Source organism: Chrysemys picta, chromosome 22 (assembly GCF_011386835.1).
Source record: "Chrysemys picta bellii isolate R12L10 chromosome 22, ASM1138683v2, whole genome shotgun sequence".
Classification (NCBI taxonomy): domain Eukaryota; kingdom Metazoa; phylum Chordata; order Testudines; family Emydidae; genus Chrysemys; species Chrysemys picta.
Window position 1 is genome coordinate 13480422 of NC_088812.1, and position 23233 is coordinate 13503654.

Here is a 23233-nt window from a genome sequence, read left to right on the forward strand (position 1 = left end):
AGGCTCAGCGGAGGTAAAGCGCCAGGAGCCGGAACGGTTTTGGGGAGGAGAGTTCAGAGCTGTTCTGTGGGTTACGGCAGGTCTGGGGGCACCCAACTGAGGCGAGGTTCCTTTGTGCCCGTACACCGAACGCAGGGAGAGGGTCTCTGCCCCGAAGCGCTGGCAGTCTCAAATAAACCCTGTTCACAGAGCAGGAACTGAGGCATAAGGAGATTACAGTCCAGACTGTTCCCAGAGGGACTAGTGGCTGTGGGGTGCTGCAGTTCTGGGGCCCACCCCAGCTCCTGCCTGGTGTCTGATTTTCCAGATGGCGGGTGCCTGGTACTCTCTGAAAACCAGGGGGCAGGACAGGACTCAGGTGAGGTTTCCAGATTATCTCCTCCTGCGTAGCTGGAGGATTTGCCCGTGGCAGCTGCAAGCACAAACCCAGCTAGCCGCTGGCCCCTGCGGACTGGCCGGTGGCTCAATACGTCCCCCGCTCTGCACTTGTTGTGTCGTGAACCCTGGGTGGGGTTCCGGTGCGTTCTGTTTGTTCCAAGTCACTGATTTCCCAGGGGCTCTGACTCACAAGCGCTTGGGGCGGGGGTGCCGGAGCCTTTCAGGTCATTGGCTCGGGCGCCAGCCGCAGAGCTGTGCTCTCCGGCAGGTGTTGCTCGATGCGAGCTGCCGCCCCGTGCCCCCTTGGATTTTCGGGCAGGTGGAGGTGTGGTAATGGGGACAGAGGAATTTCCAGGGGGGTTGACAGGGAGGGAATCGCCTGCAAGGCCTGTTTTAAAAGGCAGGTCTCCCTCCTGCTCCGTGTAGGTTTGCAGCACAGCGCGTCTTCCCATCACGTACCCCAACGGGATGCGTACACGAGCGGCTCCCCGCCAAACTGCGGGGTCTCCAGTCATCTGCTGTACGAGGAAATTCCATCGGCTTCCTTCTTTCCGTCCCTGCTCCGGCCTCTCTCTTTTCTCCTCCCCCTCTCCGGGTGGCTTTAAGGCCAGACGGGATCATGGTGCTTAGCTGGTCTTGCCTCCTGCATAGCCCAGGTCCTAGATTTTCATTCTTGCAGCGGGAGGGAAGCCACAGAACCGATGCTGACGAGGCGGATTTCAAGAGGACTGTATCCCAGACAGGCCCTAGTCCGGGATCAGGGCCCCCTCGTGCTAGCCCCGTACGCACGGAAGAGAAGCAGTCCCTGTCCCGCGGAGCTGGCAGTCGGTGACCCTGACCCTGCAAAGATTTTTATGCATGTGCCTAACGTGGCGTGGGCGTGTGCCGCTCCATCACTCTTCGCGCTCAAACGGAAGGGCCAAGCGCCAGCCTTTGCACGTCTGTCTGTGTGGGGGTTTTGTCCTGCCACCCATCACCATTGTATCTGGGCCCCTTCCTTGTAAGATCGGTAGCGAAGTCCCTAGTGAATGCCGTGGAGCCTCTGGGACTTTTGGGGGTGAAAACTCTGCTTTCAGGAAGGGTTTTTTAGTTTGATTGTTTTCTAGGTGTTTCTTTAGGGCAGAGGTTAGTGGGGAGGAAGTTTCCAGGCTAATAACGTGGTTCCTTTCCTCTTTCGCTCCCTTCCTTTCTGCCGCCCTATTTCACGTTCTGTTTCTTCTTGCCACCTGTTCCCCCCACCCCCATTTCCTGGCGCTTTCTCTCACCTCTTTGGATGCCTTTTTTGGACTCTGCAGAGTTCAGGAAACTCCTACCCTGGGCCCAGGTGACTAATGCTCCTAAGAGTGATGAAAAACGAAACCAGCGTAGTCTGTTTCCTCGTGCATGAAACCTCGCGGCGCCTGGAACCTCCTTTGCGGAGGGCAGTGGACTCAGTTCTGTCTTAATTGGGTTCCTCTTTGCGGCCAGCTAGGGCCGTTCTGAGCCTGGTCCTGGCTGGGTGCTGCTTCTTTGGGATTTTCGCCTGGTTGCAGCTGGTGGCCGGGTGCTTAGATGCGCTCGTCAGCGCACGCCGGTCCCAGCAGCGGGTGTGTTCAGGGGGAGGATGTCATGGTTTAGCAGAGAGAGGTCACCCACCTCTGTCCTGCAAGAGTGTTGTGTCTACCTGGAGCGTGCTGCTGTCAGTTCTGTTCCCAGCTCTGCCGCTTCCCTGCTGTGTGACCATGGGCAGCTTCCTTCCCCTTTTGTGCCTCAGTTTCCCCTCCCAGCCCTTGAGCTCTTTGAGTGAGGGGTTGCCCCTTGCTCTGTGTCTGCGTAGCTCCTGGTGCGATGGGGTTCTGATCTCGGTTGGTGCTAGTGGAATACACGTGACAGCGCTGGGAAGGTTGGTTTCAAAGGGCTCGTTCCTCCGGAGTGGCAGCTTTCGAAAATGAAATGGTTGAGTCCCGGCTTCCTGGAGCCGAGCGTGTTGAGGTAAACTCCATCCCTGCCCTGGCACTGAGCCTCTGCCGTGCCCCCCTTCACCCTCCCACGCCCGCTGGGCAGCCCGTCTCTTGCTGCGGAGGGATCAAGGGGGAAGCGTTTATCGCCTGCCCTGTCTTTGTTTCAACACTGAGCTCCTTGGGCTTTTGGTCGGGCAGAGCGGGCACCTGCGACCGAGTGGCATAGGATCTGGCTTTGCGGACGGCGCTGGAGGGGAAGGATAGCCCAGTGGTTAGCTCCTTGGCTTAGGAAGTGGGTGACCGAGGTTCAGTTCCCTGTTCCACTCATCGACTGCCTGGGTGACCTTGAGCGATTGGCTTAGTGCTGCTGGAGGTGGCCGATCATGTTTTGGTAACAGTGCGTTGGGATCTACGGATGAAAAGCGCTAGAAAAGAAATCGGCATGGGGAGTCTGGAGGGAACCCAGGAGTCCTGACTTGTCCTTCAGCACTCCCCTCCCCACGCCGGGAATAGAACCCAGGCGTCCTGTTCCCCAGTCCCTTCCTGGGCCGTACTGTCCTCAGAGCCGGGTCTCGGGTTCTCTCCCGGAACGTGGATGGCGGGAGAGCGGAATCCGCTTTGCTTTGAGTTGGGGTAGGGGGAACGTTGCTGGAGCTCGCTGCCGGGCTAGGACAAACCTTTGAACCGAGAAATACCGCGTGAGAGCCGGGCTGCGGAGGCTAGGAGGAGCCGAACTGCTGCGCTGGGAGAGTGACTCGTGCCCCTGGAACCTGGCAGGGAGAGGAACACAGATGATTTTGGGTGCAGTGGGGAGCGCTGGGCTTGTGGTTAAGGCAACAAACCAGGCCTTGGAAGGACCTGGGTTCTATTCCTGGCTCTGCCACAGACCACCCCCCCCCATTGATCTTGGCAAGTCACTTCCCCAGCTTGGTGCCTCAGTTTCCCCGTTTCTGTCCCCCACCCTTCGTCCGTTTAGATTGTAAGCTCAGGGGCTCTCTTTTACTAGAAGTCTGCGTAGTGCCCAGCACGGGGGAGCCCTGATCTCAGTTGGGACCACTAGCCTGAACAGTAAACACACACAACCACAAGGAGCGTTTGCAGAAGAGTCAAGGAACGGAGACGCAAGAGGATTTGGCATATTGGTCCAGTTGAACTGTCAGCCTTTTGCCGAGGTTTTGAGATAGCAGATGGGGTGGGGTGAGGGTTACCCCTTCCCCGGTAGCGCTTGCAAATGCCGGCTGAGATCACGGCCCCATTCCGCCAGGCGCTGTACAGACGTGGAGCAAGAGACGGCCTCTGCCCCGGACGCCTTGTAATACAGGCAGCCCTTCCTTTATCTCCCATGTTACAGCTAAGAAGGACCCTGGAGAGACGAGGGTCTGGATTCCCAAGGCCTGTCGTGTGAACCTGGCTAGAAGTATCGAAACGGAGCGTTCTGAAAATCTGGGCCTTCATTACGTGCCTCGGGGGGGTGGGGGAACTGGGAATCTGCCCTTCCTCAGAACTGGGATGTTCCAGGTATGAGCAGTGGCTGGCTCCCGTTAGCCGAGCTGCAGAATGAATTGTGCAAGAGAAGATGGAAGTTCCGGGAGATCTCGTTGCAAAACCTTTCCTGAAATTGCAGCTTTTTGGGGGCTGCAGAGGCGAGGCCCTTGTGCAAGAGCGAAATCCCTGCCTCGTGGGAGAGCGTTGCGAAACGCCCTGAATGCTGATCCTCTCTTTCAATTCCCTCCGTCCGGGCTCGTGCTGCAGTTTGCAAGTTTGGGCTGTGGAAAAAAAGAAATATCCCCCCCCGCCCCCTTTATTTAAAAAAGAACCCCACCCGAGGAGTGAATCCGCAAAGCTCCCGTGTGCCGTGGACCTGCCCTCGCTGCCTTCCGGCGGTAGAATACAGCGCGCGAGAGAATTGCGGTTCACGAGTTAACACGAGGCCTGTGTCGGGGTTACAGGCGAGAGAAGTGTGAATCTGTGATCTCTTAGGAAAAAGGAGGGGGGTGAGAAGAGTCGTGAGCAAACTGGAGAGCTGAGTGTCGGCTGTGGTAATATTCTGCAGTGTTCACAGGGGAAGGGCATCTTTGCGATTTCAGTGGGCTGGCACTTGGATCTGGGTTCAATGCTGCCTCTGCCACAGGTTCCCTAGATGACTTTGCCCGCTCCGTGCCTCGGTTTCCCCTCCCGCCGTACCTCTGTCTTGTCCGTTTAGCTTGCCAGCGTTTCAGGGCAGGGGGCTGTCTGTGTGTACCACAGCCTCCCCTTCCTCCCCCTGGCCTTGGTAGGGGTCTAGGCGCTATTGTAATAGAAATAATAAACATTAGAAGTCAAAATGTTAAAGGCACCCAGGCAACATAATAATCGTGCTGAGAACGAACTTGCTCTTGCGTGTAGCACCTGAGGTCGCTAGGCAAGACAGAGACGAGGGGTTATTTTCCAGAGCGTTTCCTTTTTGCCGTATGCTTTGCTTTTGTGTGTAGTCGGTTTCACACATCTCCCCCCACATAACCGTGGGGCAGGGAACCGCCCTGTCTGTATTACATCCAGCCCCAATCTCGTTGGGCTCATGGTGGTACTGGACTAAGAAAGTCGAGAAACCTGCACTGGGGACTAGGATCCCGGACTCCTGGGTTCTCCTCTCAACCTACTACACTGATTTACTTTGCTGCCTGGGACGAGTCTCGCCACCTTTTCTCTGTGCCTCTCTTCATTGACTTGTGAAAGTGCATTTGTGCCCCTCGCTCCCTGGTGCCATGCGGATGATTTTTTACCAAGGGCTTTGACGATGAGGCGCGTTAAGTGTCATTAACCTGGTGCAAAGGGTTATTGGGTAGCCAGGATGAAATTAACAAAGGGAGAAGTAGGTGGAATTTTGCTCTCTCAGCGGTTGCGGGGTTGTCTACAGAGGGAACCCTTATCGCTTGGGGATGGTTCAAACCAGGCTGGACAAAATGCTGAGGGGAACTGTCCTGCACTGGCAGGCAGATGAGGCTAGAACAGAGAGCTTCTCTCTCTGCTTTCTGTAGTTCTCTGGTGATAAACCGATCCCCAAACGATCCCCTTTCTTCCGTGCAGTGCACCGTCCCTCCGCGTGCGCTCCTTCCAGTAGGTCACAGCATCAACCCACTACCACTTACTCGCCGATTCGAATGACATCCTGTTTATTTTAGTGTTTCCTGTTTCGAGTTGATCCTCGAGTCTAGGGGGAGCTCTGTATTTAGCCGGTCGGGATGGAGGAAGGGAGCAGACGGATGCAAAGTTCTGTTGAATCAAGAGCGCCCCTCCGTTATCGCTGTGAAAGCGATTACAATCCGAAGATGCCAGCGGCACAAAGGATCGATGAAGTAACCTTTGCATGCGCTGGTTTTTCCTCTAACTGGTGGTTAATTGACTTGACCGTTGTCCAGGGCACGCGGTTACTGATACAGATGCTGGCTGTGTAGTGGGGAGGGCCTGGAAACGGGGGTATGACGTGCCCTTGCTGACAGATGGACTCTTGGGAAGGCAGTGGTGTCTAGTGGTGGTTCTATTTGTGGCTCTGGCCTGCTGGGTGACTTGGGGCAAGTCGCATCTGTGTCTCGGTTTCCCCATCTGTGAAATGGGGAATAACGCTCCAGACATGCTCTGTAAAGCACTCGGAGAGCTACTGATGGAAAGAGCTAGTTGACAATAATCATAGCAGGTCTCCCTCTCCTATCTCGAATGGCCGCAAGGGAATATTTGCCAGAGCCCCAAGTGGGGTTGGCTGGGATCTGTCTCTGGCAGTGGTTTTTAACCGTTTTTCATTTGCAGACCCCTACAAAACGTTGCATAGCGGTGTGGAGCCCTTTAGACCTAGTCTGCGGGCGCCTGGTTGAAAACCACTGCTCTGTGGGGCTTGTCTGGTCCCCATTACCAGGCACCTCTGAGCACCATCCAGTCTGCAGTCTGTCGCACCCTAGGCACATCCTTCCTCATTTCTGCCTCTGCAAGAATCTCCCCCGACCCTACAGACAGACGGTATCTCTCGAAGGGATGCTCTGACTTGTGAAAGGTTTAAGCTGCAGGCTGCAATGAACCTCTTGTGCACTAGGCTTTCACCACTGGTTGCACGAGGGCTGAATTTTCACCGCCGCGGGAGGAGGCCGAGCCGGAGCCGGGGGCAGGACGTGTTACAGGCTGTGTGGAAAACAGCCCCGCCCCTGCAGGAATGCGAGGCTGGCTTGCCACCGAGCTGCTTTGCTGGGATGTGCCCGCTACTCCCTTGTGCACGTGGGCCAGCCTTGTGCTGTGTGTTTGGGGACGAGGGGGGTTGAGTCACGTTGCCCCACCCAGGACTGAGCTTTCCAGGGAAATCAGCAGCCGCTCATTGGCACGAGGCGTCTCTCTCGCTCCCCCCACGTGTCTTCCCTTGTCTGCTCAGTTACCCATGCAGCCGGGTTGCTTCTGTGCCCACCTTGCAGGTGCAGTGGCATTGGGAAGGGGTGGTGCCGGATTGTTTCTGTCACTGGCCTTTCCGGGACCGGGGTGCTCTGCCTCGGTAGGGGAATCCTGCTGCCGGCTGCGCCGATGGGTGCTCGGTGCCGGTTTTTCTTTTCATGCCTTTACTGGCGTTGTGTTTGGATTTCCCATATTTGGAGAATCAGGGGGGCCCAGTCCTGGGCTGGTGGAACCCAGGGCAGCTCCCCCATCTGGCGTGGGTTTACTCCGCCCGAGGAGCTGGTGTTTTGGGCCCGAAGTGAAATCCTCCGGAGACGGAAGCGGGCTGGGGAGAAAATCGGCGTTTAGAGATTCCAGCCATGGCTTCCCAACCTGCCCCGTTAACCAGGAGTCTCCGCGGCTCGGGGCACGAACCGGCCCCCTCCCCAGAGGCTCACAAGAGGGTGCTTTGCTTGCTGCAGAGGACAGAAGAGGTTGGATCTCTGTGTGCCCGAGACAGGGTGTGGTGCCTTGATTGGCCAGCCATGACCCCACCAATGGCTCATGTCTCCGTGTGCCCTCCTCCTTCCCCTGGGCCTGGACCTGCCCACACCAAAGGGACCCTTCCCGTTTCGTTCACCACGCCCTGGGAACTAGCTCCCGGTGCAAAGCCCGAGGTGTGGACTGCGTCGGAGACGTGAACGAGCCAGGCTCACAAGGCTGTCCTCTGGCTTCTCCCCCCAGGCCTTCAGGGCTGCGGCTGTCTTTCTTGGTAGTATTATTATTATTAAGGTATATTGCAGTAGCCTCTGTTGAGAGTGGGGATATGTCCTGCTGGGCGCCGCACGAGCACAGAGTGAGAGACAGTCCTTGCCCCACACGGAGGGGAAACTGAGGCACAAAGGGAGGCAGTGACTTGCCCACACTATAGGGGACGGGAGACGTAGACTGTTTGCACCCTACTGAGTGCTCTGTTTAATAATCAGTGTCGGAGGCAGCTTTGTCTGAGTGGCTAGAACAGGGAGGGAGACGTGGATTTGGGACCCCTGGGGACTGCTCTCCGGTTTGCCCCGGACTGTACGTGGGAAGAATGAGGTCGTACAGCAACGCTGGGATGCTCGCTGTTGATTTCACCTTCCAGAGGACTTTACAGATGGACCAAAGAACATAACAGAAGCCATGGCCCTTGAGCACTTCGCAGTCCGCTATTCTGAATGCTGGACTTATTTGGAGCCCCTGTGGAGATGGGTGTGGAATTTAGATCCCCAGAGAATCCTCGTGAGCAGCCTAGGGCCTGTGACACACAGTTGAGCAATTCCGACTCTTTCCAAGAGGGGGCAGTCAGACGTAGGCAGCCCCGCCAGCACACAGGAGTTCCCGGTGCGCTCTCCGGGGCTGGCAGGGTCGGGCTCTGCAGGGGCTCAATTGAATCGGTCTGGAAGTGGAGAACATCGTCAGCGGAACAGACAGGCTGCTCGTGGTTTGAGATTTATTTAATTCAAGATCTGTGTCCTCTCCTGCGTGTCAGACCCGCTCCCGGTGCAGAATCTCTCGGGCTCCACAGCAGAGGGTTGGGTAGGAATGGAGACCTCTGGGTTCTACTCCTACCCCGACCCAATAAACTGACTTCTGGCACCTGTGCATTGAATTTAGAGCTACCTGGCTGCATCTGAGAGGTAGGCTGGCCCCATGGTGGTGACCTGGACTGCCGTAGCGGTGCGGGGGAACTCCAGGTCTGGACCAGCCCCCCTTCATGCTGGGCATGGAGCATTATTTATTAGGTGTATTCCGGTAGCACCTTGCAGCTCCGGTCCCGGACCAGGGCCCCATTGTGGTCGGTGTTTTACAGACCCAACGAAAAAACGCTCCCTGCTCCAAGGTGTTTAGCTTGGGACTCCGGACCCGATTCAGTCCACCACAGACTCCCTGTGGCAATTCAACTTTGCTGGTCCCTGCCTCAGTTTCCCCATCTATAAAATGGGATATAATAGCCCTGTTGCACGGGGGAGTTGTGAGGACAACTACTGGAAAGATTTTGCGATGCCCTGCTCCTATGGTGATGGGGCATCCCGAAACCTTCGAGAGGTTTATTGACCTGATGAATGATGTGCGAGGTAGATTTCCTCCAGAGAAGTGCATTGAGATGATCTTTGCAACGTACGACCGTTTGTTTTTTTGCACAAGCCAGTACAAGATGAACGCTGAGCTATTTACAGATCCATTTTTGCTGTTGACTCAACTTTTCAGTCACTTACGTTTAATGTACCTTGGCAGCCGGCTCCGGGCCGCGGCAAATACTTTCGAGGTTACTATTCAGCTGAAACTTGTTGGGTTTTTTTTGTTCCCTGCCTCCTCTTAAAAAATAAAGCCGGGTTGGTTTCCAGAGCTGGCTTGCTGGGTCCTATCCCATTGCATAAGGATTCCTTCTCCCATGCGCCCGCCCCCGTTTCTTACGCTAAATATAGAATACAACGCACCTCTTCGCCAGAGAAACCGAACCGACGGACTCCAGCCCCGCCAACACGGCGATTTACCAGTGCTGCTACTCGCGTGTTTAAAGCGAAACCGGTAGTCAGTCTAAAGTACTTGGTTGGAATGACTTCTGCTAGGTTAGAGGCTAGGAGCCCCCAGGCTGGGAGCAGGACCCCATTGTGCCAAGGGCCGTGCAAAGGCAGAACAAAAGACAGTCCCGGCCTCAAGGAGCGTGGGGGAGGGGCATGGGGCACTTTTTTTTGTTTTTTGTAAATTTGAAATCGGGCAAAGGACGGACATGCCTGAATTGCACACAATAAAGGAGAAGCTACCTGCCTTTCCAGTTGCATCTGTAATTGGATTAACTAACCGCTCACTAAAAGATACCACTTATCCAAAGCAACGTTACGAGGGCAATTAAAAAAATGCGAAATGGATATTTACCGGCTCCGGTTTGCACAGCGCCGGCCTAGACAAAGGAACGGGGGGCGGGGGGGATTTCGATCGTGCCACGTTGAACGTGCCGCGTCATTCATTTAAAATAAAAAACAATCCATTTTGTTTCGGAAAATTCGTTTGCTTTTTAATTGGCTGCCTCGTTCAAAGCTGTAACTTCAGTCTGTTGGGGGCCGTGTGAACCGCACCATTCTGCTGCTGTACCCAGGGCCTGCGCTGAATTCTGGGCTGGTTTTGTTTTCGGTGGTTTGCCGGGCAAATTGTTGTTTTAATGTATCCAGAGCTCTGAACCCCTTCAATCTAGTTTATTGATTCAGTGCAGTGGAGAGCTCCGTTACCGTCTGAGAGCCGGGTTCCGGATGCTCGTTGAGTAACCGATTCGAGCGGCAGCTCGTTACACTCGGCTGTTCGTCAGATACATCTTTTTGCTTTTTTCGTGCCAAGGACGGTCATAACGTTTTACCTGTTAACGTGCCCTCTTTCATTAGTCTTGTTGGTTTCCCAGCTGTGCCCTCTTTCGTTAGTCTCGGTTTCCCAGCTGTCAGCCCCTCCTCGTGTGCCATTAGCTGCGCCTAACGAGGTTGAATTAACTGCAAATCCATATGAAGCCAGCCCAAGATGTTTTCCTAAGTGACTCGCAGTTCCGGGGGCTTCTGTTTTTTTTTTTTTTTTTTTTGCTGTGTTCAGCTCGAGACCTTTCCCCGAGAGCAAACGCTGGGTGCTGGCTGACGCGCTGCTCTCAGGTCCCCAATTTTGGGCACCCCAAATTGCTGGTCGCTTTTCGAAAATCTTGACCTCAAATGATTTGAAGAGGCATCAAGTGGGCAGGTTAAGGTTAAACCACCACATACAAAAAAGTCGGGTTGTATTTATAATCCTCAACGTCCGGGGTTCTCAACCTTTCCAGACTGCTGTACCCCGGAAGCTTTGCGGGGCGCCCCCCATGGCTTGGGACCCTGGCCAGTTGCCTTGCTTGTCACCCCTTGATCTAGATGAGTTGATGTCCTCCTTGGAAGGCCTCTGCGTACCCCAGGTTGAGAACCGCTGCTCTACGTGAGAGTTTAAACTTTCCCTTCCAGGAATGCCTTCCCTTGCTTTGCAAAGGCAGGGCGGTTTTATTGATTGTTGGGTTGATCGTGAGCCGGGCACTGGGCTGTGGAATTTGAGTTGCCGACTCATCGAATGCTGGGCCCGGGGAGATGCTTGTTTGGTGGCAGGGACTGAGGGGAGCTGATGAGCTCCTGCAGACCTCGGCTGCCTAGAACTGCCCTGATGCTTCCCCGGGGCTGGATGCTGAGATTGGAGGGTCTGTGTTTGCGCAGCGATGGGGGCCCGGTCTGGGACTCCTAGGTGCTGTTGTAAGACACCTACCAAGTAAACCTCTCGCCGGGACCTCGTGCTCCTTCCGTGTGCTGGTGTGTTCGGCCCTGCGCTGGGATTGCAAGCGGGTCAGGGCGTGGCGTGGCCGTGTGCGCCGCACCCAGCACCGCGATTAAGGCCTGTGGGTAGAATTGCAAGGCAGACACCTAGTACCGGCGCACAGTGGTAACCATCTGTCGATCTCGGGTACTTCCATGGCTTCCAGGGCCTCACAGCTTCACCGGATTTCGTTTGGCCCCCCCCCTTGTAAGGCAGGGCCGTTCGGTTATTGCCGTTGGACAGACGGGGAACGAAAGCACAGTGAGACTAAGCGTTTGTGTCTACACTGCATGCTGTGCCCGGGTCTTGCCTGGGCTCTCAGCGTCCACACGGCCCTTGCGTTTCTCACCGACACGTCCACGCTGCGCTGCGCGGACATTCTGACTCGGGTCCGTGGTTTGAGCTGCGTCCACACTGCAGAAGGCCAAGGCTTGGATCCAGGTCACCGGGCCATCCCCCAGCAGAGAGCCGGCTCCTGAGGGCTCGCTGACCCCCGAGTCAGACTGATTTCGGAGTGGCCAGGACAGGGGCTCAGACCTGAGTCAGATCCCGGGTTTAGCTGCAGGGTAGACACGGCCGCACTGGGTCAGAGGATGGTCCATCTTACCCAGCATCCCGTCTTCCGATCGTGGGCTGGGTACGGAATAGAGCAATTATGGAATGATCTCTCCTGTTTTCTGGGAATCCGAGGTGTAGGGTCGCCCCGGGCGGGCACAGATGGGGCTTGTTACATTTCTGGCTGATTTTCACATACTCACCCGGATTGAGCTCTCTTTGTCACCCCTGCCCCTAAGGATTGTGATTCGGATACTGTAACCCCCCTGCACATAAGTCAACCCAACTTTGTGAATATTAAGTGTGGCAAATTGCCGGCACTACTATGATAGGTCTCACACTTTCTCTTCTTGCGGGGGCGGGGGGGGAGACTGGGGTTCAGGGCACCATTTCTTGCCCCTGAACTGGAATATTAACTGCCCCATTAGTGTCCTAGAGGAGGGGAGTGGAGCGGGAGAGCCCCGGGCCCGCCCTCTACTCCGGGTCCCAGCCCAGGGGCCCTAGGGATAGCGGTAAACCACTTGAACTAGCGGTTCCTTCCCCTGGCCTACTTCCCTCTCCTGCCTTTCAGCTTGTGGGGGCTTCCTGCCCTCCCTCTGCACAAGCCAGGTGCCCCTTTACCTAGGGTCTTGGTCTTCTTAGCCCACCGCAGCACTTCTCCAAACTTTCCTCTGCTTCCCTTCAAACTGTTCTCTGCTCCAACACCTTCCCCTGTCTGATTGAAGCAGGGGGTTTATCAGGTGACTGGCTTCAGGTGCTCTAATTAATCTATAGCAAACTTTCTTCCCTCTACGGGGAATAAGGCTCCCTTCTAACCCTCTCCGGCTGCCCTCTGGCCATGCTGTATCACATAAGAGGATCCGGCTAAACTCTAGCTACAGGTATGCCGAGGTGCGCAAAACCGGTGCTGTTTCTATCTGTAGGTGTCCGTTTACTTTGTTATTAGCGTTCCCAGGTTTGCAGCGAGGAACTCGGACGTGCTTCTCAGCAGAGTTCTTCGGTTTCAGGAGGTCAGTTTACAGGGCGGGGTACGTCTGGATTTCACGTGCGGATCTGTAACTGGAACAAGAGAGCCCTGAAGCCCAACGTAAGTCACGCTGGAATGGGATGAAGGCTCCTGCTCCGAAAAAACCAAACCAAACCAAAAAACTGGGGGCAGCAAAGTCTCGGCGGCCGCGTCTGCAGACTTGGGCGCTTGTGAGGGCGCTAGGAATAGCCGTGTTGACATTCCCGCTCGGGCTGCGAAGGCTGGCAAAGGGGCTGAGCATTGCCTCTCCAGGGCTATTTTTAGCGTTGGAGCGCAAGGCCAAGGCTGGAGACCTGAGGCGCTGAGATTCGCTCCCGCCGGGTTATTTATTGGTTTTGGTGGTGCAGGCGGACGGACCCTTAAGTGACTTGCCCCAGGGTGTCGGTGGAAGGGTGGGGAATTAGCAGCCCCGGTCGCTGACACGGGCCGGCTGCGAGTTTAATTGCAGTGGAGAAGTCCTTTGCTACTTTGTAATCCTGCACGTGTAGCGCACGCCCCAGTCATGGGTTTAGCTTGACCTGCACGTTTCCTGGTTCTTGTCGGTGCTGGACGTGGTCTCCCTCGCTCCTTTATCTTTTCCTCCTGGGAATATAAACACCGCCTTTGGGAGAGGTGCCCAGAGCAAAGGCACGGCAGTGAATTACTCCCTGTCTCCTTCCCCCCCGCCTACCTTTTGTTTCAGGGCTTTGTTATTGTTTGGAAAAGGAAGTGGTCAATTTTTAATACTTCCTAAATTGCCGGCCGCCGGATGCGCCAGGTGTGAATGGCTTCCCATCCCAGGCAGGGCAGGAAAGCGGCGGGTAACCAATAGGTTTTCCCATTGCAGCCACTGCGATCCTTCCTAGTTGTCTGAACCTGGTTTTCTTTGAATCAGTCTTAAAATTGAATAGATTCCTGGGTGTTTGAAGGGCATAAGTGTCAAGTAATCTGCCCTCCTATATTAGGAAGGATGGAGTAGTGGGTAGAGCACCAGCCCAAGACATGGGAGACCCGAATTCAATTCCCCACTCTGCTACCGATTTCCTGTATGACCTTGGGCAAGTTCCTTAGTCTTTCCGTGCAACAGTCCACCATCTGTTCAGTGGGGATAAGAGCGCTGCCCTGCCTCCCCAGAGGGCATGGGTATATGCATAGTAAAGACAGAAGAGCTCAGATACATGGTGATGTATAACATAGGGCAAAAATGCGCCCAGCGATTCCTGCCTCGAGCCTGTTCTCGTTGGGGAAGGGGAGTTGGGGCCCGTTGAGCTTTCTCTCCTCCCCGTTGTCCCCCCCAGCCGGGAGCACCCCCTGGTTGCATGGCCCTTGGGAAGGAAGGCTGCCTTTGCTGTTACGGCAATGGCCTTGGGAGATGAGTCAATTCCAGCCCTTGCTACAAACTTCAAGCAAGTCACATAGGGGAAGATTTTCCACAGGACCCATGTGATTTAGGTTCTCAAGTCTCTTTTGAAAATGAGACTTAGGCACCAAAGTTACTTGTGCACTTTAGAAAACTTTCCCTTTTAAGAAAAAGAAATCTCTCGGCGACTCAGTTTCCCCTCTGTAAATTGGGGAGAATACTCCTTCCTTTGCCTGTCCTGTCTGTCTAGAGTGGAGGTAGGCAACCACGCGCTGATTTTCAGTGGCACTCACACTGCCCGGGGTCCTGGCCGCCGGTTGGGGGGGGGGGGAGGGCTCTGCATTTTAGTACAATTTTAAATGAAGCTTCTTAAACATTTTAAAAACCTTATTTACTTTACAGACAACAATAGTTTAGTTATAGAAAGGGACCTTCTAAAAACGTTAAAATGTATGACTGGCACGTGAAACCCTAACTCAGAGTGAATAAACGAAGACTCGGCACCCCACTTCCGAAAGGTTGCCGACCCTGGGCTAGACTCTAGGTTGTCTTAGACGGGGGCTGTCCCCCGCTCTGTATCTGTGCACCCCAGTGGGGCACTGATCTAGGTTTGATCTCTGCTGCAATCAAACCACGTTTCAGGGTGTGGAGCGGAGTGGCCTTGTGTGTTTTTGGAGACCATCCGGGCCGTTCCCGATGGATTCCCTCAAGCGTCTCCTTTCAGCTCCGGCATGTTTTCTCAGCACAGATCCAGGAAGCAGAAGACTGGCCTGAGAGTCCAAACTCTTCGCTTTTTATTCTGCAGCTGTTCCGATGCTGTCACTGCCACAGACTGTTCCCTTGCCTCTCTCCCAACATCCGTCTGGTTTCAGGCTCTTTCAGTTCTGCGTTTCGTCTGCTAAAACCCCCTCCACCGAAACAGGCGAAGAACCCCCTCCCCGTCTGGGAACCAAGTACCTGGAACAACCCTGGCTCTTTCAGACAGGCGGTAGAACTGCGCTGGTGCGAGTGCCAAGACTGGTAGGGTAATGTCTGACTTTTGTGTTCCAGACCAGACATAACTCTACCAGATTCCTCTTTAATCATTTCGACCAGTTACAAACAGATGGGCTGTTTCGTCCTGCCAAAGGGTTGGGTGTGTTTTTTTTTGTTTTTTTTGTTTGACTTTTTAAAATGGGGTTGTCAGAGCAGAACAGGAAAGGACGAACTTTTGTGTCTGCTTCACCCTGGTGGAATAAAGCCGCTTGTTTTGATTGTGCTTTTTAAACTGGCAGGAGATGCTGGTCTCCGATGGATTCTGCTGCATGGGAACCGGCTGCAAATGGTAACTGTTTAAATAGCCTGGGAGGGGACGGGGGGAGCCCGGCGGAGCAGCAGCCGATGGACACGCGTTGCAGACAGACTCGGAGGGCCTAGGAGTTCCTGGAAATAGGACATGGAGCTTTCGCCTCTGACCCGCTGGCTTTGATCCAAGCTAGGCTGGTGGTGGACCAAAAGTCTTGGCCATTTGATGCCTGCTTGGTGTGCAAGGAGAACTCCTACTGTAGCTCTGCTCAGGCCCCCAGTGAGGTTGGGTCCCGTCGTGCCGGGCGCTGCAGGGAGAGGAGAGGCAGTGTCAGGCCCCAAAGACTTTAGATGAGGCTCGGCAGAGAGATCAAGGAGGGAGGAGTCCTGGGGTCCGTCTACACTGCAGCACGAGCCCCGGGTTAGTAGAACTCGAGGGCTTGAGCGTCTACACTGGTTTTGTTAGGAATTGTTGACCGTGGGTCCCAGCCTGGGGTTCCAGCATCTTCACTGCGTTGTGTGGGCCCGAGTCCAGCCGCCTGTATCCCACACTCCCTAGTGTCCGTCCACAATGCGGTTGCTTTAGCCCTTTGTTCCTGGTGCAGTGTGGGAAACCTTGGCTGTCCAGAGGATAAAGGAAGTTGGCCTGTGGGATGGGTTTGCCGGACTCCCTGAGCACGAGTCCAGTGGGGCTGTGTCTACACTGGCGAGCAATAGGGCTTGAACTTTGGGTCCCAGCTGGACTCTGGATCTGAGCCCCGGGTTAGCCCGATTTGTGTGTAGACAGAACGGGGTTTGGCTTGAACCTGAGTTTGAACCCTGGCCTTGGATTGCAGGGAAGACCTAACCCAGGGGACAGCTACCCCCAGGTCAGCACCGCGCTGTGCGGATGGGGTGGGCGTTCTGGCACAGTGTCAATTTCACTCCCCCTCTGGGCCGATCCCAACGTATTTCAGCCTTTGTTCAGATACTGAGGAAGGGAACCCACATGTGTCAGGTGCAAAGGCCTGGATCTCTTCAGGGCCCTTCTGGACCTTGGTGAAGTGCCTTTAAAAATTGCCAAACGCAACAGAAAATCAAGGCTGGAAAAATGACCCGGGGGCAGCAAAATCCTGCCCTTGTGCGGCGTAGACGCTGCGGAAGGGGGGAGAGACCCCAAGACTTGGCTCCGGCACCAGCCTTCCTGGTAGGAGAAGCGTTTTGCACCGCTGAGCAGCTCGGGCAGCGGAGCAGAATGACCGCCTGCCGCATTGTGTTCCCTTTTTTGCAAATTACTCTCTCTGCCCGGGACTGCACCGGTGAGAGTGGGGAGGCAGAGCCGTGCACTGAGGAGCCGTGTGTCTTTCTGCCGCTGTTTGCCGTGTGGCTGGAAAGGACCCGGGTCCGTGGCTCTCAGCTGGGCGAGGTCGCACCAGCGAGGCTCGGCGACTTTGAGGGGTTGTTTTGGTCCGTCTGGGTCTCGCAGACACCCCTGTGAGCGTTTGATTAATCAGACAGTTCCCGGCTTCCTTGTGGCACCTTGGCCGCTGCCAGACGGGCGTGGGGGGAAGACGGTGACTTGGCTTCGGAGAATGAGCCTCTGAGGTTATGTAGTTTGTAAATGGGACACTTGTTCAGAAGCCTGGAGAGGTTTCTTTCCCTTCTCCCCCCCCAGCCTCCTTCCTCTGGCGGGGAGCGGGGGAGGCGGACGGAGCTGCAGAACTTCCAGTGCATTTAGAAGAGGGGACGTTTCCCTGGGAAAACAACCCGGACTATCTCGCCGCCTCTCCTCCGGGTTTGGGGGCTGGCTGGCTGCCGCTGCTCCTAGGCGGCATGGGTGGGTGGGTTTCTCTCTGCAGCCTGTTGCACTTCTCGCCCCGCAGGGCTGCAGTGCCCTCCCCGGGGTGCAGTGGGCGGCTGGGGGATGTACGGCTTATAGCCGGTCCTGCCCCGTTTCATGACGGTCGCGCCTAGAGGCTCCGTTTGGTCTGGGCCGTGCCCAGCCATATGGGGAGAGACGGTCCCTGCCCCAAAGGGCTTACAGGCTGAACCAGCAAAGAGTGGGAGAATAGGAGATTGTCTCCCTTCTTCGGGTGTCTTGAGTGGAGGGTTAGCCTGGGCTCTTACCCGTCCTCTGGTCCACACCCAACAGCAGCTTGCCCAGTGCTTTCAACGAGGGCTAGCTGGTGGGTTAGAGCTCGGGTGCTGCTTTCACAGGGCTGGTGCCCTGTCCACTTTGCAGAAGGGCCCAGGCTAAATCGCTCCAGTTCTCCCCACGGTCCCGTCCCGTTCCCCCCCTCCCCTGCCCCCGTGTGCCCAGGAGGACGGGCAAACTGCCCTGCCCTCCGCTGGGAAAGGATCCCAGAGCGTCTCAGCCCCGTGGAATGTTCCCCCTCCCCTGAAGTTCTAGCAGGACGAGCGAGGCCACGGTAACTCGGGCAGGGCTGCGTAGCACGGCAGCGCACACCTGGGTGCCAATCTCCCGGGCTAACTCTACAGTGACGGACAGCTGGGAAACTGAGGCCCAGAGAAGAGGAAGACCATGGCAGGTATATAGCCCAGATCCCAGGCCGATGTCTTAGCCGCAAGACCAGCCAGCCTTTGCCCTCTGCAGGCTTAGGTGCAAACAGGAAGGTTTGAGTCCATCAGAGTTTGGTCTGCAGTGCGCGTTGTCCCTTCCCCTGACCTCTGCACCTTGCTCTGCGCGTCGGGCTGCCTGGGGCTGGCTTTGGAGGTGCTGTGGGGTGACTCTGCCGTTGGTGCAGCTGATACAACGTGCCCCAGTATTGTGCCGGGGCTCTGGGACATGGAATTACATGGGGATGCTCCAAATTGAATCCAGATTTAACTGACGGTGTGAGTTTGAAGTGGATCGTCTAAACCACTTTAAACCCAGGTGTGGACGCTCTCCCTTGGAATTAGTGGCCTGAATCCAGGTTAGCGGAATGCAGATCAAACGCACACACGGCCCTGTGAGAGGGCTGGATTCAGGAGCTTTGCAGCACTATTGATTAGCTAATGGCAGCACAGAGATGGGGGCCCTGTTGTGCCGGGGTGATACTGCAGCGCCCGATGCGCCAGGATCCCAGCCTCGATGGCGGACTCGGTCACGACGGCAAGCGCTCCAGGCCCCGGCTGGCTGGGAGTTCCACATGTCCCGGGTCTGCTCCTCGTGCCGGGCAGTCGCTCTGTCCCTCTGTACTCTCCCCGAGGCGTTTGTACGGTGCAAAGGATGAAGGTGTGCTCGAAGGGGCTGGCCGGGAGATCAGCGTTAGGCCTTGGTGGCAGGGCGGCGTGGGGGGTGGATCCCGGGGAGAGCAACCAGCAGAATGATACTCCGAGGACAACGCTTCGCTCTGTCAATTCCATGGCAGCATCTCGTGCCCCGGGCTGTTGGCTCCAGCCTTGCTCGCTGTTTGCTTTGGAGATGGTTAGACGCAGGCCTTGGAGGGGGATATTTCGCATGCGTGCAGGCGAGGGAGGGTTCGTTCTACCTGCTGCCAGTCCAGCGCGTAGGGGACTGGCCGGGAGTCAGGACGCCTGGGTTCCAGTCCCAGCTCCGCTGGTGACCTTGGGCGAGTCACTTCCCTATGCCGTGCCTCAGTTTTCTCTCCCTCCCCTTGTCTGTCGGAATGGCCCGGGCTAATAGTGAGTCTGTCCAGCACCCGGCTTTGCTCACGGAGCCTTAAGCTTTGCTTTGTGTTTGGTGACATGCCCATCCGCCCTCCCCGGGGCTGCACGAGATGAGTTGTAATGCCCCTCCCCACCTACCAGGAACCTTTTTAAAAAACCCCAAACCTCCTTTTTCCACGGGCTGTGGGTCCTCAAGGAAGGCCAGGCTGGTAGTTACGGCGCCGTACTGGGGCGAGAGGGTGTGGGGTCAGTTCCTAGCTCTGCCACCGATTCCTGGGGTAACCTTGGACAAATCATCTGGGGCCAGATTTCCAAGTGCCCTGATGTGCAGCCAATGGGCCGAGCTCCATAAAAGCACCATGCGTGGACCTGGGAGGTCTTTGGACTTCCGAGTCTTCCCTTGGTTTCCTTTGCCAGAATCCCTTCTCCCAGGTTTTTTTGTTTTTGTATTTGCTTGCGTGGCCTCCCCCCCCCAAAGTTGGCCGCATTCAGGGAAGCTCTCTATAATACCCCCCCATTGGAGTGGCAGGTGGTGAAAGGTGCTGGAGAGGTTTTTAACACACTCAGTATGCAGAACGGGATTGGATGTTTCCATGGATACAAGAACATCTGGAGTTGTTCTAGTTGGTGCCAGAAGCGATGCATCCCTGTTGATATGGGGGGGTCCAATTGCAAGATTTTTTTGGGGGGGGGCATGTGACAGCCCCACATGTCACCTCTGGATCTAGAACAGAGGTTTGCAGATTGGGTAGAAGCTGGTGCTAAATGGAAGGCAGAAATCTGAGAGTGGGGGAGTGACACCCCCCCCCCGTCGGGTCGCCTCTGGTTGGCACTAATGTAGATTTGGGAAGGGCTTTTCAACCTTAGGCTGGAGGGTTTAAGCCAGTATCGAGTTAAAAGGAATTAGAAGGAGACCTGGTGTGGTGGCAGCTTAGCCACGTGTGCCTAATCGAGGGCTCCTTGCGGCTTCCTCCCAGGCAAATGGAGGTTGGAGAGGGGACACGGGCCCAGCCGGATCATGGCTCTGATTCAGCCTGGCAATGCCTGTGTTCGTGGTGTGGGAACTCCTGAGCCAGTGTTCCCCTTGAACAGAAGCAGAAGGCCTTGAGAGAGGTCAGCGGCTGGCGTGTGTGTGGGGGCACGGGCAGTGGATGTTCTGGCCAGGGCAGATGCAGAGGGAATGCAGAAAACAAGCCTGTTTCCTTGGCTTTTCAAAGAGGGAGGGAAGTTCCCCGGGTGAAGAAGAGGACGGGTCCTACAGAGGCTCGTGGGCGTGGGGTGGGGGTGCCTGGCCGGAACGCTGCAGTACCCTCAAACGGAGCCTGCAACCGCAGGGTAATAAAATCTGAAACTGAGCAACTTGCAAAGAGATCTCACTGCTGCTGGCCGCGAGCCATCAGCGCTCCCCTCCCCACCCGATCTAAGGTCCAGCGGCGAGCAGATAGGAGGGTTGCGCCCCTTTGATTTCTGATGGGGAGACTTAGATGCCAGCTGGGCAGGTGGGTGTGAGTAGGGCCCTGGAATAGATTCAGGAGACATGCCTCTGCCACTGACTTCCTGCGTGTCCTTGGGCAAGTCACTTCCCGACGCTGTGCCTCAGTTTCCCCTGGCGTCCTTGTGTGTGAGACTTCTAGTTAGCTCGTCAGGTCTTTTGCAGGAGGGACTGTCTCTTGCTGTGTGTGTACGTACAGCGCCGAATCTGATCCCAGTTGGGGTTGTAGTCTCTGCTGCAATACAGTTAGCCTCAGGCAACTGGCACATTGTGTGTGTGTGTGTGTGTGTGTGTGTGTGTACCCATGCTCTCTTGTATCCAAGCACAAACATGGGCTGCTATAGTTTTGTCACACGGGGGACATGCATAGTGTGTGTGCACAGATGGATGTACACACGTATGTACTATTTGTATGTGTATGTGCACACACACACACCCCATGTGTGTGCCAGCGTCACATGACTGTAGCCGCCTGGCTCACTGAAAGGGGTACCATAGAGCCCCCGGAGACGTCCGGGTGAATCACCCCGCAGCCTGTCCCTTTGCTTTCCGCCTGCCGCTGGAGAACGCACGGCGTTTTCTTTTTCAAAACCAAACGAACCCGGGCCCCCGTATTTAACGTTTTTGTGGCTCCAGCCCCGTCCCCTGTCGTCCTTCCCAGTGACTGAATTTCCGGCCGGGGCTGGGGACCGCGGGAAGCGCTTAGAAGGGTCTGAAAGGCTGGTTCAGCTCAGATCCCCCAACTCCTGTCGGCCACACGGGGTCTTAAATGAACCAGGCCGAGCTCAAGGTGCCACCTGCCTAACACGGCCGCCTGCTACCTGGGACTGCAGAGGCAGCATTGAAATCGTCACGGGGCTGTTGCACGTTTTGTTGTTGTGGTTTGCTCCTCACTTAGATCTAAACCTTCGCTGACTGGGGTGAAAGGAATAGGATGTGATTCGGGGGAGGAGAGGGAGGATGGGCTGTTGCTACGCTTAGTGACGTTACCATTTTTTCCCTGGTGGAAGCTAACATTCGTTTGCATCTTGCTACATAACACGTCGCTTGGTCTAGATATTGGGGCACGTCCCACGCTGGGTTCTAAGTTCGTCTCCGTGAAAGTGACGTTATTATAGGAGTCTCTATACCCAGCTCTTCTCTGGCGCGTGGCAAAGGAGGACAGGAGCATTCTCTCCATTTGCAAAAGAGGGAGACTGAGGCGGGGACGTGACTGGCCTGCTGTCATCCAGTTCTCCTGAGCCCCAGTCCAGTGCTCCACCCACCAGACCCGCTGCCTCAAATGCAAAGACAGCGAAGTCCCAGCCGTATGCTTTAGGTGCCGGCATAAGCCGACCACTGGCCCGGACAGTCACAATGGGAGCTGCCGGATTCGCTCCTTGGACATCTGGCCCTTTGTTTGCCTTGCTCTGTGGGAACTCCGCTTGTCTGACGGTTTGGCCCCGGTGCTGGGCCTTGAGCATCTTTCCCGTCGAGCGCTGTGGAGTGTGTAGGGCACCGGCAAAGTGGATCCATTGAGTAACTTGGGGCTGGGTTGGGGGGAGCTTTCCCGGGGACGATGCTTTTCCGGGCGAATTATTCTGAGCACGCTGGTGATTCTGGAACAAAAGCGGAGTCCAGTGTGCACCCAGGAGCTGGGGGGCCCTCACTATTCCGGTCAGTTTCCCCGGGTAGACAAACCCTTCTTTGCAAGCCAGCCAGACTGAGTGGAATAACGAATTGCCCCGGTGGCCCTGGCCTCCTTCCAGGCCTTTAAGCTGTTTGCTTTATCAGCGTCCGTCCAGGCCGGAGTAATTTCGCATCCACACCCAACCGCTCCCCGTAACCAGATTCCCTCCCAATGGCACCGCCAGCTCAGCGCTCTGATCGCTCACCCTCGAGTCCTGCTCTGTGACTCAGACATCCAGATGAAATGCCTATTAATCCCTAATGTAAAATTGCTTTATTGCCCAGTGCAGGCCTGGTCTCTGGAGGAGCCTTCGTCTCTCCGCTTCGGCCGTAAATAACAGCGTCCCGGCGCAGTAAAGCGCATCCGGGCAGAGCTTTAACTGCTGATGTGATAAACGCAGTTGCCTATTGCAGCAATAAATAACCCCAGGGACCTGTCAGATCTGGGCTGAGGCGAGCCAGGCCGCGCTGTCCGGCTCTGCCTGGGTCTCCGAGCTGCAGTTTTATGGCAGCAACAGACAGCAGAGTTACGGGGGAGACCCCCGCCCTCCCCCCGGATACAGTAGGATCTTGCGGCTTCTTTGCTGCTGTTAAATAACCAGGGAACTGGCTTGGGAGACGTTTTGCGGGGAACGGTGTGGCGATGGCCTGTTTCTGTGGCCGCCATTGGCCTGCTGGGCAAGTTTCGTCCCTGCTCTGTGCCTCAGTTTCCCTCCCTCCCCTTTGTCTACTTGGATTATAAACTCAATGGGGCCACTAGGTGCTCCTGTAATGCACCTAATGCGGCAGAAAGAAACCCGGTAAAACTCCCTAGGGGAAAAAGGAGCGCTACCAAGTCGTGCCTTGTCCTAGCTCTTTGGGTCACGGTGATTGCTTGCCCTGGTACCAAAAACTTGTTGTTAACCATGAGCCCCTGGGGCTGGGATGTCTCTTTGCTTTGGTCATTGCTGGAGGAGGAAATCCATGTTTATTTCTAAGCATTTTTGTAAATGGCTATAGGTTTTTTTTTTTTTTTTTTAACATTTTCACAGTTGTGCAAAATTAGGGGGTGTCAGCCAATGGAGGGGGTCAGACAGTCATTATTTAAGGACATTGAGATTCAAAAAGTGAAAGCTTTGATAACCGTCACAACACCCACCCAGGTCAGAGCAGGCAACGTCAATATCCTGAACTCCAACCTCAGTAAGTTCCCAGGCCCCGGT

The 23233-nt window shown here is 55.7% G+C and overlaps 1 protein-coding gene across 4 annotated transcripts in view; it reads left to right on the plus strand.

Annotated features, from left to right (window-relative positions):
* LRP1 (LDL receptor related protein 1) overlaps positions 1-23233 on the plus strand; it is a 177441-nt gene that overhangs the window by 5387 nt on the left and 148821 nt on the right. Inside the window, exon 1 of one of the 4 annotated variants that reach the window (XM_065575934.1) lies at positions 15251-15299. The exons of the other annotated variants lie outside the window; for them this stretch is intronic. Within the exon in view, the coding sequence (XP_065432006.1) occupies positions 15266-15299 (34 nt within the window). The 5' untranslated portion in view covers positions 15251-15265. Of the gene's footprint in view, positions 1-15250; positions 15300-23233 lie in introns of those variants that run through there. 4 annotated transcript variants of the gene reach the window in all.